General features: G+C 45.9%; 2 protein-coding genes across 2 annotated transcripts in view; one reads left to right on the top strand and one right to left on the bottom strand.

Moving 5' to 3' along the window:
- Window positions 1-241: 241 nt before the first annotated feature.
- On the top strand, window positions 242-2,435 carry AKAP14 (A-kinase anchoring protein 14). The gene is made up of 5 exons (XM_041396681.1): window positions 242-358; window positions 431-522; window positions 679-858; window positions 1,837-1,889; window positions 2,219-2,435. The coding sequence occupies exons 1-5, from the start codon at window positions 247-249 to the stop codon at window positions 2,304-2,306; spliced, it is 525 nt and encodes a 174-aa protein (XP_041252615.1). The 5' UTR covers window positions 242-246; the 3' UTR covers window positions 2,307-2,435.
- A 164-nt stretch (window positions 2,436-2,599) lies between these two features.
- LOC121331909 (NFKB activating protein) overlaps window positions 2,600-12,057 on the bottom strand; it is a 9,835-nt gene continuing 377 nt past the window's right edge. Inside the window, exons 2-11 of the mRNA XM_041396741.1 lie at window positions 11,616-11,930; window positions 8,500-8,797; window positions 8,008-8,088; window positions 7,568-7,641; window positions 7,231-7,350; window positions 6,558-6,603; window positions 6,059-6,174; window positions 5,834-5,909; window positions 5,220-5,369; window positions 2,600-3,909 (exon numbers count right to left, since the gene is read on the bottom strand). Of these exons, the coding sequence (XP_041252675.1) occupies window positions 3,735-3,909; window positions 5,220-5,369; window positions 5,834-5,909; window positions 6,059-6,174; window positions 6,558-6,603; window positions 7,231-7,350; window positions 7,568-7,641; window positions 8,008-8,088; window positions 8,500-8,797; window positions 11,616-11,930 (1,451 nt within the window). The 3' untranslated portion in view covers window positions 2,600-3,734. The remainder of the gene's footprint in view (window positions 3,910-5,219; window positions 5,370-5,833; window positions 5,910-6,058; window positions 6,175-6,557; window positions 6,604-7,230; window positions 7,351-7,567; window positions 7,642-8,007; window positions 8,089-8,499; window positions 8,798-11,615; window positions 11,931-12,057) is intronic.

Here is a 12,057-nt window from a genome sequence, read left to right as displayed (position 1 = left end):
ACCCACCGCGGGACCGGAGCGCCCCGGGCGGGCCCCGCCGCGCCTGGGGACCGCCCGGCCTGGCCGGGGCAGCGGGGGAGAAGCAGCCGCCGGCCCGGGAGCGCCAAACGGGGTGAGCAGGGCCGGGTACGAACCAGGGGCCGTGAGGGACTGCCCGCTGCCGCCCACGTTCCTCAGACGGGGCCTGCGGCTCTCACACAGTGCCCGCTCAATGTTTGTGCCTTTATCTCTCTAAAGGTGAAGCCAATGGAGGAGGAAAAGGAAGAAGCTGTCAGTGAGGAACAAGATCACATCTCCCTGGAAGATGAGACAAGCAGTACAGAGGAATGTCTTCCAGAGGCCGAGGAAAATGAGAAAGGTATTGTGTTTGCTCTACTAGAATGTGTTGGAGTCTTTTCAGGAGGATTTGCCAGCATTTTATCTGTTTCAGAAAGCAAGCATGTAATCAAAAATATCCTGTGGACCGCAGCCAAGAACTTCACAGTGGAGAAAGGACAGCAGCAAATTGAAGAACTAATTTCTGTGAGTCACGATTCTGTCCACTCGGGAAGGCCACACTTTCTCATTGTTAAGAAGTATGAAAAATTAAAGGAGAGCACCTCTGTTCCTTTTTAGCACCACACTCAAGTCAGCTCTACTAGGCATAGGGAGTCTTAGTGTGATGTGTTTGTTCAACAGACATGGGACATTCATGAAAGCTGGCTTCACCACTCAGAATTTCTTGAGGAAGAAGAACTGAAGGACAGCAAGAGGTACCATTACAGAGCTTGCTGGGGCATCCCAACACGCAGAAAACCCATCCCACGAGCAACAGCGAGTGTCTACTTCGTTATAGTGATTTCCAAATTCAAACCTGATGTAAGTACTCAGAAATGGTGTGGATGGACTAGTCCTTTAAGGGACAAGAGTACAGTGGCATTCCTGAGGACAGTGGAGAGGCTGGCGAGGAGCCAGCAGCTCTTGTGAAGGTGCTGACAAGGCCTGGACATGGCCAGAGCAATGGCAGGAGATTTGGATGTGGCCTAATAGAAACATGCCATTGGCTGGCAAGGGGAGCAAGGCACAGAGCAGGAGGCTGGGTTAGTTCCCAAATCACTGGCTGACAGAACTCGCCAAACAGAATCTGGCAGGATACTACATCTGCCTTCCTGCTCTTACCATCTTCCCTTTCCAAGCAACAATTGTTCTGGGCAGCTGTAAGAAGGGCTGAGTAGAGGCAGTTACAGAATGAGGGGTCAATGAGAGGTCAGTAGAGAGGGAGTGCCACTTCACTCTTCAGGCTGTCTCAGAATCCCTTTCCTCATCAGCCTGAAGTTTGCACCTGTACAATGAACTCTTGCAACTCAAGGGAAAAAAATGAAATAAATTGCACTGAATAGACTTCTTACCTCCAGGCTTAAGTCATACTGAACTTTAGTGTTTCTACTTAACAGCTATGGATTCCCCAAATAATATTCTCTGGTTTAACCCCAGCTGGCAACTTAGCATCACAGAGCTGCTTGCCCACTCCTTCCCCACTGCCATGGGATGGGGGAAGAGAATTGAAAGTGTAAAAAAAGTGTAATAATATTAAAAATAAATAGAATAATAGTAACAAATTGGGGAAAATAAAAACAAACTGAGGAAAAAGCCCTATAAAGGACAAGTGGAGCAAATGAAAACAATTACTCACCACTCGCCAACCAATGTCCAGCCAGTCCCTGAGCAGCATGTTCCCTTCTGCCCCAACCAAATATCCAGGTTATTTTTAAAGTAAACAGTAGCTCTCACTCAATTACAATGTCTGCTTTTTGAGGGGCTGTACATGGCCTCTGCCCTGTCTCTGCTGTGTTGCAGACTGCACCTGTGGAGGTCTTCTACAGACTGGAGTCCAGCAGGCTGATTCGGAGGTAAATGTTATGACTCTTCTGTTTTAGCAAGCTTTTCCATTCCAAAACCAAACAGGGAGCTCCATGTAAATAAGTTTGCAATAATAGCAGAGGAGTGGAAGTTGTCAAAGTCTTGCTCTGTGAAATGACCCTGCTTATCACTAGCTTCACCCCCAGAGGCATGAATAGCCACCCTGTGAGCATTTGCATTCTCAGAAATTTGTCCTGCTTTACATGGTCTTTATTGCAGCAGATAGCCTTAGGTGGTGAATGAAGGCCAGATCTCACCTGTCCAAACTTGGATTCAGTATTATGCTTACAATCTACCTTATTTTTATTCCATTCTCCAGGCCAGAACAGTGTGAGTTTAGAGAAAAGTGGCTTCAGGACATAATTGAAAATAAAATAATGTGTGCAGAAAGGCTTGCTTCCCGATGAGCAGCTCCAATTCACCAGTACCAGTCCTCTGTTGTGGAGAACCAAATAAACACAATGAAAAAACACCCTCTTCCTTAGCAGCATTTCTACTTTGTGGATAGATAAAAAGCATTGAACCTGTGCTAAATCAGCTATGCCCTGCCATGGCAGCTGTCTGTGTGTGACAGTCCCTGGCAGGTACAGGTGGGGACAGCAGGATGGAACCAGGCTCCAGAGTGTAAATGGGAAGAAGTAGCTGGGCAGGATTTGCTGTTTGTGAATGCCAGGTCTGTGAAACTCCAGGGAAAACATTATAGGACTTTAGGACTTTTATTTTCTTTATACAAATATACAAGACATCTCTGCTACTAGACTTAGAGGAACAAAAAAAAATAAATTAGAACAAAAAAGAATTAACCAACCTCTCCAAACCATTTGGTTTTGAAAAACATTTGAGAAAAAGAAGTTCCAGGAGATATGTTTGGAAATATGCAGTTGAATCAAAGATAACCACCACATAAGCACTGCCTGACCAAAGCCTCCAAGCACGAGTTTAAAACAAGCCATGTAATACTGCTGAAACAGACCAAAGTAAAATACTACAGGAGTTAAAACAAGGGTTTAATCTAGAACACTTCCACAAACAAAAACATTTAAAATAAATTGAAAGATACATCCTTGTTACCACCTGTGTACATCCAGGGGTTCCAATCACTGCACCCCACTGCACTGATGCCTATGTATAACATAGGAGAAAAGAAGCAAGCAACTTGGTTCTTCACCATGCCTTTCAGTGATTGAAGATCAGACCCTCCTGTTACTGTTACTTTACACCTCAGTTGCTATCTGCTTGCTATAAAGTAACTGAAGCCCATCTGTATTAAATTACAAACTAATTTACAAAATATGTACATGTCTGGGTTGAATCACAAACCAAACTCAACTGTTTGGAGGAAAAACCTAAATTTAAAAGACTTGTGAAAAAATAGTGAACTGTCCTGGATCTTAAAACAGGAACTTGGGAGTTCTTTCATTTTTGCTACTGGTGCTAGTAGCTTGTTAAAGGTCTTTCCCAAGCTAAATGATCCTATGATTAATAAAAATAAATGGAATTTTAAAAATCACACTTCTTGGCATTAGGTAACAAAACCTTTGATGCTTTGGCTTGTTGGATTCAAAGTGAGTGCAGAACATTGACACCTCTAATCTTCCCCGCCTGTTCTTGCCTTGCAGCCTTTCTCTTTACAGGGATTCCTTGTAGATGCTAAACGAATCATCCAAGAAAACCTGATGAAAATAACTGTGTTTCCCTGGCACAAGTAATCCACTCCTGAGGCTTGGCCCTGTTGGGTGAAAGGTGCTGCAGCACCTGCAGCTTTCTTCAAATCACAACTGGACTGCACTAGCTGCCACGTAGTGCAAGCTATGGTGTACAGCTCAAATGAAGCATTATTTTTCCTCTTTGCCTTTAGTCTTTCTGTAGACCATCTCTCGAAAGCTCGCAAGGATCTTATTCTCTCGCTTCCTCCTCTCCTCCTGGTTGAAGGATGCCAGAGCTCTCTTTTCATCGGCGCTGTAGATCTGGTTCTCTTTCCGCAGACGCACAGCTTCCATGCGCCGATGTCTGTGGGGGGAACACGGGGCACATCAGCACGGGCACGGGGTGTCAGTGCCCTGGCTCAGCTTGCAGCCATCAACTGCCCTCAATGTGTTCAGGGGCTTTAAATAAAGATACTGAAGTACTAAGGCCTGAACAACAGGCTCTGAGCCAAAGCTGACCACTAGATGAACCTTCCAACAAAATGTTATATTTGTATCCACTCATTAAGGTAATATCCATGATCATTAGTGAAACATGTAGTGTGGTAAGAATATACTTATTTTTCTGCATTTAGAAGCCAGACAAAATCATGAAATCAGACATCTGACCTTGTTTGAAGGTATATGATCAAAGCCACCTCCCTTGGTTCCTCCTTGAGCCCTGGCTAGGATTTGGGTGGAACCCAAGAGGAGGATGAAACCAGCTGTTGTTCCTGCACTAGAAGTTGTGTAAGCTTGTTTATTCTACAGTCTAAAAGCTGGGCCCTCTCACAGTGAAGATGTCCACCTTGCCTACAGGTGGACACACCAGGTAGGAATTTCCAGGAATGGTTCTCCAATCCTTTGCTGTGACTGGGGCTCCCCAGCTCATGTGCAGATCTGGATGATGGTAAAGTATTAGGTTAACTGGTGATGTATCTTTCTTAATCACTCCAGGCAATCTTTTGCAGTAATTATTAGGTGCATTACTTAGCTTATCCTTTGTAATTCTTTGCAGTTTTGCACTGTAGCAAATTATACTTAGTCCTTAAAGTTGGTATCTGAATCTTTTGTGCTGGCCCTGCCAACTGGCAAAACAGATATCTAAACTAGATAATCCAAACTGCACACTAACCTTCCCAGGAAGGAGTGTGGCAGAGCAAGGAACTGATTTCTGGGGATGTCTGTTCTCAGGCAGTCAGCCAGAAGCCTCCCCTACCCCCAGGGTGTCAGCTGCTGTGTTTGCTGGCTCACCAAAATTAAAGTGAGTTTCCTGCTGGTCATAGAGAAAAAAGTGCAGCCAACCTCCCACACATTGATCTGTCTCCTGCAGAAGAGCCAGCACATCCCCAAGGCTGCCCAAACAGACCACCTTTAAGCCAATTGACACAAGCACTTCTTAATTTGAAATAATTAGAAGAGTATTGCCTGTGAAGAACTTTTGCTCTTAAGGAGAAAGTGTCCTTGAAAAACTCACTATCCACCTCTAGCAATGGGGAGCTTAGCATAGATCACTGCAAGCAGAGCACCTTCTCCATGCTTGCAAGCTGAGCTTGGAAGCAGTCTTCTCTTCAGCCAGCAGAGAAAGCAGCTCTTGAAAATTCCACTGAACCACTGCCATCATCAAAACCATACCTGCTGCCACTCATGACATAACCAGAGCTCTCAAAGGAAGCGATCTCCTCGCTGGTCAGGCCGATTTCACCTCTGCGGGGAATGCGTTTCCCTGCTTTCACGTACTCTGCCATGGCTGCACCTTCACCGGGCAGGAGGGCATGTCCATAGCTAAAAAACAAAAGTGGGGATTTCAGTCAATTCAGATAGAGAGAGCCTGAGCTAAACATCCAACTTTACTCTTCACAACTGCATACAGCTGCAATTTTAAACACTTTCTTAATTCTTTCCCACATATTGGCCTGTTTCTTCCTTATGGCAACACTAGCAACAATATCTTAAATTATCACCTGAGTTCATTCTGATGACACTACAAAGTCACAATACTGCAGATCTTTAGAATAAAGGCACTTACAATTGATTTTTCTAGGAATCAAGGCTAAAAAGCATAAACCAGACTCTTCTACCCAAATTCAGGCCAGGGGAAAGCCTAGCACCACTAGAACTTCTGTCTGTGAGTTTGGCACAGCATTTCTCCCTCTGCATGCCTTATTGTTGCAACAGCCCTTCTGAACAATAACTTTCACAATTGATTTACTTGATTGATCAAAGTACCATTAGAACTGGCTACTCACTTCAAAGGCCTATCATCCTGAGATGCGTGAGTTTTGGGAGCCTCTGGTCCAATCAAACTGTCAGCTTCAGTATTTTCTGCAACAATCAAATAATGAGGAATATTAATCTTGTGTCCATTGTTATTTGTTATCAGAAGGGTTACACAGGTCAGCAACACCTAACAACGAATTCACAAAAAGGACATCAAGAAGTTTCCACCCAAGTCTAAAGTCAGGTGAACCTACTTGACCTCTCTATCCAGAGATCATCCCCCTGGAGCATTTCATCATCGGAATCTTCGCTACTTGAATCACTGGATTCCTTCCTGCTCTTCTTAGCTTTCTTCTTCTTATACTTCTTCCTGTGATAAAGCCAGACAGACATGCTATTTATCAAAATTTAAAATTAAAGAAGATGCTTGGAATAATACTCAAATAATTCGTTCCTCAAGGCAACTTCCACCTATAGGAAGAATGACTGTCTGCTGTTTCATACAAAACACTTTACAGCAAAGCCAAGACAACACATATGTTCTGACTTTCATAGAGTGTTAGAAAGTGGCTCTACAGGGAGTTGTTTGTGCTGCACAATTGTGTAGATTTAAATAAAATCCATCAAATTAATATTATTTGCCAGCTCTTGCAAATGACCTAAGGTCCTCAGGCTCCCTCAGGGCCTGTGAAGAAAACTGAGCTGCCCTCCAGTGAACAGCAGCCAGAATGACACAGCAACCAAGACACTTACTTTTTGCTCTTCTTTTTCCTCTTCTTGCTTTTCTTTTTATCTTCATCTGAAAAAAAGACAGTGTATGTATTATCAAAAAGAAATTATTAGTCATAACTAAGTAGTTTACTGCCGTGAATAACATGTCACGCCTTTTACAGCCCCAGTGTTCACGGAGCTGTGGGCTCTTTGACTCTCTCAACCCTAACCCTAAGTCCTAGCCCTAACCCAAACTCAACAGTATTGGTTTTCCAGGTCAGAAAGATGAAGGAACAGGAATACTGGGGCCTTGCTGGCATGCCTTTTCCAGTCCCAGTGGGATTGCCTTGGCATGCCTTTTCCAGTCCCACTGCTCCTGGAGCCGTAGGCTCTTTTACTCTCTCAACCCTAAGCCTAACCACTCCCCTAACCCTACTGCTAAGAATTACACTAACCACTACCCCTACCAATTAACCTAACTCCTGCCCTAACCCTGAGCCTGTTCCCAGCACTAACTGCCTCCACCAGAATGCCCTAGTACACACCCTGATGGGGCTTGGTTATACTGGGAAAGCGTTAGTAGAAAGCTCCCTGCAGTACTGGTCGACATGACAATGTATCAAACAGATCTCTGGCATGGGAGGCCCGGTGGATGCTAAATTCAGAAATCCCATTTCCTGAGGCCAGACTGCAAGCTGAAACCCTCTGGTCTTACCACTGGAGTTCTGCTCAGACTCTGAGTCACTGTCGCTGTCCTCAGAATGTTTCCTGCGCTTTCTTTTGGATGCTTTACGTTTTTTCTTTTGTCTTTTCTTCTTCTTTTTCTTCTTTTCCTCTGCAATGTTTTTAAACATAACATTAGAGAACAAAGAGCATCTCGTTTCATATGTATTCCCTGATCTTCCCAAAGCAACGCTCTCCTTTGAGCTGGAGCCCAGCCCAGCCACTTCCACCCATCTAAGCCAGGGAACCTCCTGCAAGCAGCAGCAGCAGATTCTAAGCCACAGTAGCTTCCCATTTTCAAAAAAGCTGTGCAAGCCAAACAAAAATACCTTCTGAGCTGGAATCCGAAGAACTACTCTTAGATTTTGCCTCTTCGTCTTCTACCGGTGTGTGCTCATCGGAACTGAATAAAATAAGTTTGCTACTTAAAATCTGTTGTGTTATACTCAAGACCAAAGGTATACATATGGCCAAAGACATTCTGAGTCAATCCTTGCAAGGGAGTAAAATATTAAAGAGCTAATTTAGCCTGGGAACTGCTGTCAGAACCACAACACAACAGTCACCTGATCTACAATAAATCACACATTGCATAAGTGGTACGTTGGAATTACTTGGTTGAAAAAATAGTAATCTCATTACGTTGCTTCAGAAAGGAACTGATTCAATAAGTATTGTGACACCATGACTAATGCAGGGATAAAGCATTTTTATAAACTGAACTGATATGCAATTAATATAAAAAACATGAAGAAAGAATATGCCTTACTCTGGGTCAGGAACTTTTGGTGACAGCCCCCAGACCTCAGGTGCCCCCAGTTCTCCAATCCTCTCTCTCTCATTGAGTCTCCTGTAAAGGAAAACACTGTCACTGACTCCTAGTTTGCAACGCTCAGCACACAAACATTTTAAGTCCTACACGTCACTGTTTCTAATCGCCTGAAGCAGCCAGAGTAAGGCTAAGAAACACCCGGAGCCAGGAGCAAGCTCGCAGGGGCAGTGTGGCAGCAGAGCTCCGCACAGAGCAGAGAACCGGCGGTAGCAGCTGTTACCCCGCTTCCAGCCGAGCTCGGTCCCGTCCCCCCGGCCGGCCCTGCCCGGGGGAGCGCACGGAGAGCCCGTGAAAGGGCCGAGAGTCCGTGGCGGGGCCGCACAGAGCCAGGCCCGGCCGCCCCGCGGCACCCGCCCCTCCCGGGAGCGCCGTCCCTTCCGTGCGGAGCGGGGCCCGGCAGGGCAGGCCCGACACCCCGCCGGCGCTCACCGCTGCCGCAGGATCTCCTCCTTCTCCTTCTCGTAGTACTCGGGCCATTTGCCGTGGTGGTGGTGCCCGTGGTGCGCGGAGGAGCGCGGCGCGCCGGGGCTGCGGGACCGGCTGCGGCTCCGCCGGTGGCTCAGGCGCCTCGGGCCATTGCGCTCGCCCCGGCGGGGTTCCCCCTTCCTGCCCGGGCCCGGCGCCGCCTGACACGGCCCGGCCCGGGCGAGGCCCGCTCGCGGGTGTTCGGGGCCCGGCGCCTCCCAGCGCGGCCTGACACGGCGCTGGCCGCCGCTCCGGGCAGCGTCTCAGGGCAAAGCTGACAGGACGAGAGGAGATGGCCCTAAGTTGCGTCAGGGGAGGTTTACATTGGCTATTAGGAAATTTTTTTCATGGGAAAGGTTATAGCACAGGAATAGGCTGCCCGGCGAGCTGGTGGAGTCACCATCCCCGGAAATGTTAAAAAACCCTGTGGAGATGGCACGTAAGGACACGGTTTAATGGTGAACATGGTGCTGGCACTGAGATCTGAAGTCTTTTCCTTAACCTTTACGGATAAAGATGATACAAATGATGCATTCACATAAGACAGCCACTCTTCTGTGGGCGCACTTCCCCCTCAGGTTTGGCCACGTTGCCACGGAGCTTTCTTAAATAAACCCCGAGTTTCTGCTCAGCTCTGGAAGGTGCAGTGCAATCCGCTGGGTCTGGCCAGCTCCGTGTGAACGGGGCATTTTGGACAGCTGCTCCAGCCTGGGGAGCCCATGCTGGTTTATGCTGTCTAGAAACTATGTCAGGGTATGCCAGTCTCTTTTTCACAAATGAAACAATATTTTACCTCCCACACCTACCATAAGCAGCATAAAAATAATCGAAGCCTAAATTGTGTATTTCTTTGGGTGCAAGGGACCATGTGCAGAACAGGGAGGGAAAAGATTTACCAGAGACTGCCCATGTGTGTGGTGTTACTGTTGCCTGTGTCTGTGTGAGGACAGCCCAGTTTCTCCCTTCTTTGGATAATTTTGACAAACTAATTTTGGATTATTTTAGTTCTGACTAAATGGTAACTAAAACATCTGCCTCAGGAGCACTCTGCACCTGTGTTACCTAATACTGTTAGGTGGCTTGAAGTGCTTTTGTACACAAGTTATAATGTCATGCAGCGCATAACAGCACCTACAGCAACTACTAATGTCAATAAAAAGGATCACTGGACTCTTAATTCAGTTATATGAGACTTTATGTAATGGGATTGGCAGGAGAAATACTTTCAGAGATTTCTTCAAAGCACAGATAATGGAAATTTGCATTTTAGAGTCTTTCAGAAGCAGTGATGTTTTATTTGAAATTCCCACAGTGGAAGAATATTTCTGTCCTTAAAGGTAGTCTTAGGTAGGATAACTATTGATTTTCAATTTTATTGAAAACCCTTAACTGTTCTGCTTATAAAATTTAATTTACTTTAATATAAAATACATGTTTTCATGATGAAGAATGCTACTTTGTCTCTCAAATTTGTCAGCTCTTTAAAAGAATTTTCTGTTCTCACAAAGTGGATTTTTTAAAAACAGAAGAGCTCAAATTGCTTAATTGAAAACTTATTACTGAATTGCATACTTTTTTGTCTTCTGGCAAAAGCCTGCACATAAATTTCTTTAAATTTGTAGTTCATATTTTCAGAACCTCCATCCCAAAGTTTTTTTGATCACTTCTATACATTAAGATAAAAGTTGCCATTGGGTCTCTTATGTAAGTTCCAAAAGACCATGTGTAGTTCTGTGTCCTTGATGTTTAGTGTCAATATCTTAGATAGGATGATTCTTTTATATTGGTATTTATATTGTAAAGTTTTATGTGACTTGAATCACCAAACACTTTCTAGGCTTATCTAAAAAGTGGAAAGAACAACCCCTAAACTAGGAGATGCATGCTGACCAAAAAAAAGCACATTGAAATTCAGCCTTCATGTGCAGCAAGGTGGTGGCAGCTTCAGTCAAAGTGGCTGAGCCGGGGAGAGCATTTTCTGTGTCCTGACTGCAGCAATGTGACAGTGGCGTTCACGTTTTGTATCTGACAGAGGGAGGTGCCCTAGAGAAAAGCTGCTGTGAGAAAGGTAAGAGCCAAGGAGATGGTGCAGCCCTGCCAGCAGCTTTTACATCAGGCACCATTTCTGTGCCTCAGAATAAGTGGTTCGAACCTGGTTTTTGAGATCTGGTGATGCCTCAGGAGCAGGGATTCTTCCAAGTCAGTGCTCATCTGTAGCTGTAAATTTTCCTGTTAGTTACTTAGTATTGGAAGAGGCAGGGAGAAGAGAAATCCTTAAAGCTGGAGAATGAAAGGCTAAGAAATTGTTTAATTTGGGCCATCACACATTTTTGCAGGAGAAAAAAAGCACTGGATTAAATATTAAAACAATTATAGTATTATTTTCATTTAATATAGTCTCCTGTGTAAAAATTATGAAGAACCTGTATCAAAGGAGAAAATAATTAAGGAGTCATGTGAGGAAGAAAAGCCTGTGTTTCCCCTGATGAGGGGGATGTTTTCCCCTGATGTTTTTCTATTATTTATCCTCATTCAATTGACTCTCTGGTAAAACATATAAATAAACAGAAACTGCTTTTGTAACATTTAAAATCTGAAGGCTCACTTCAGAAATGCACTTGTGTTACTAACTATACAAATACAGGGAGCCTGGCAGGTAATTTTCTTGCTAGAAGAAAATTATTATTTATTTCTTGCTCATAAACCTGGGCAGGACCATTTCATTGCTGGTTTATGAGGTGAAGGCTTGCAGTCATGTCTGCAGTGGCTGTGGCCTGTTACATTTCTTGTCAAACTTGACAGGACAGTTGTTCTCGTCAAAGTTTTTTAATCTTAAGAAAAATCAGGAACCCCTGTGGTTCAAGTCCACAGAATGCATAGGGAAAAAAAAAAAGGAATAGATCAGTAACCAAAAACAAAAATATCTTTTATGATCTTGGTGTTCTTCGAGCATGCCTGAACAGCAAGAGTTTGCAAGAGGCCACGCCGTGAATGTGTCACTTTGGTGGCCACATGTCGAATGTGCAGTTGAGTCAATTTTGGTCAAAGGCACTTTGTGTCACAGCCGTACATGTCTGTACAGCTGCTGGCAGAGTCTAACACGTGTCCCTGTGGCGCAAAGAAATGCTCCCGCAGCAGGACGCGGGGTGCTCGGTGCGGGTTGAGCTCCCCTGGGTGCTGGGCGGGGGTGCCGGCTGCGCCAATGCCCCCGGGAAGGAAATGACACCCAGCGGGAAACAGCGTCTCCACGGCCTCATCCACACGGTCAGCCGTAAGGCGGGTGCCGGGCTTTGCCGCCGCCTCCGCCCGGGACACGGAGCGCGGCGGAGCCGGGAGCCAGGCGGGAATCGCCGAGGCCGCAGCGAGGCCCGTGTGCGGGTCCCCAGCGTCCCGCACTGCGCTGGAGCAGGGTCAGGCCGCACGCTCGGCACCTCGGCGTCCGCAGGCGGCCTCCTGCAGGCGGGGTCCCAGGCAGCGTGCGGAGACCCCGCAGCGCCGAGCCCCGCGGCCTCGGGGCTGCCG

This window comes from Onychostruthus taczanowskii, unplaced genomic scaffold (genome assembly GCF_017590055.1).
Source record: "Onychostruthus taczanowskii isolate IOZ18803 unplaced genomic scaffold, ASM1759005v1 scaffold13, whole genome shotgun sequence".
Lineage (NCBI taxonomy): Eukaryota > Metazoa > Chordata > Aves > Passeriformes > Passeridae > Onychostruthus > Onychostruthus taczanowskii.
The sequence above is the reverse complement of the archived record's forward strand: the minus strand, read 5'-3'. Positions and strand labels throughout refer to the sequence as shown.

Excerpts from the sequence above, each read along its gene's own strand:
- AKAP14 (XM_041396681.1), top strand. The coding sequence starts at position 247 with ATGGAGGAGGAAAAGGAAGAAGCTGTCAGTGAGGAACAAGATCACATC. Across the intron at positions 359-430 it reads GGCCGAGGAAAATGAGAAAG|AAAGCAAGCATGTAATCAAA; the intron begins GTATTGTGTTTG and ends TATCTGTTTCAG. Across the intron at positions 1,890-2,218 it reads TCCAGCAGGCTGATTCGGAG|GCCAGAACAGTGTGAGTTTA; the intron begins GTAAATGTTATG and ends TCCATTCTCCAG.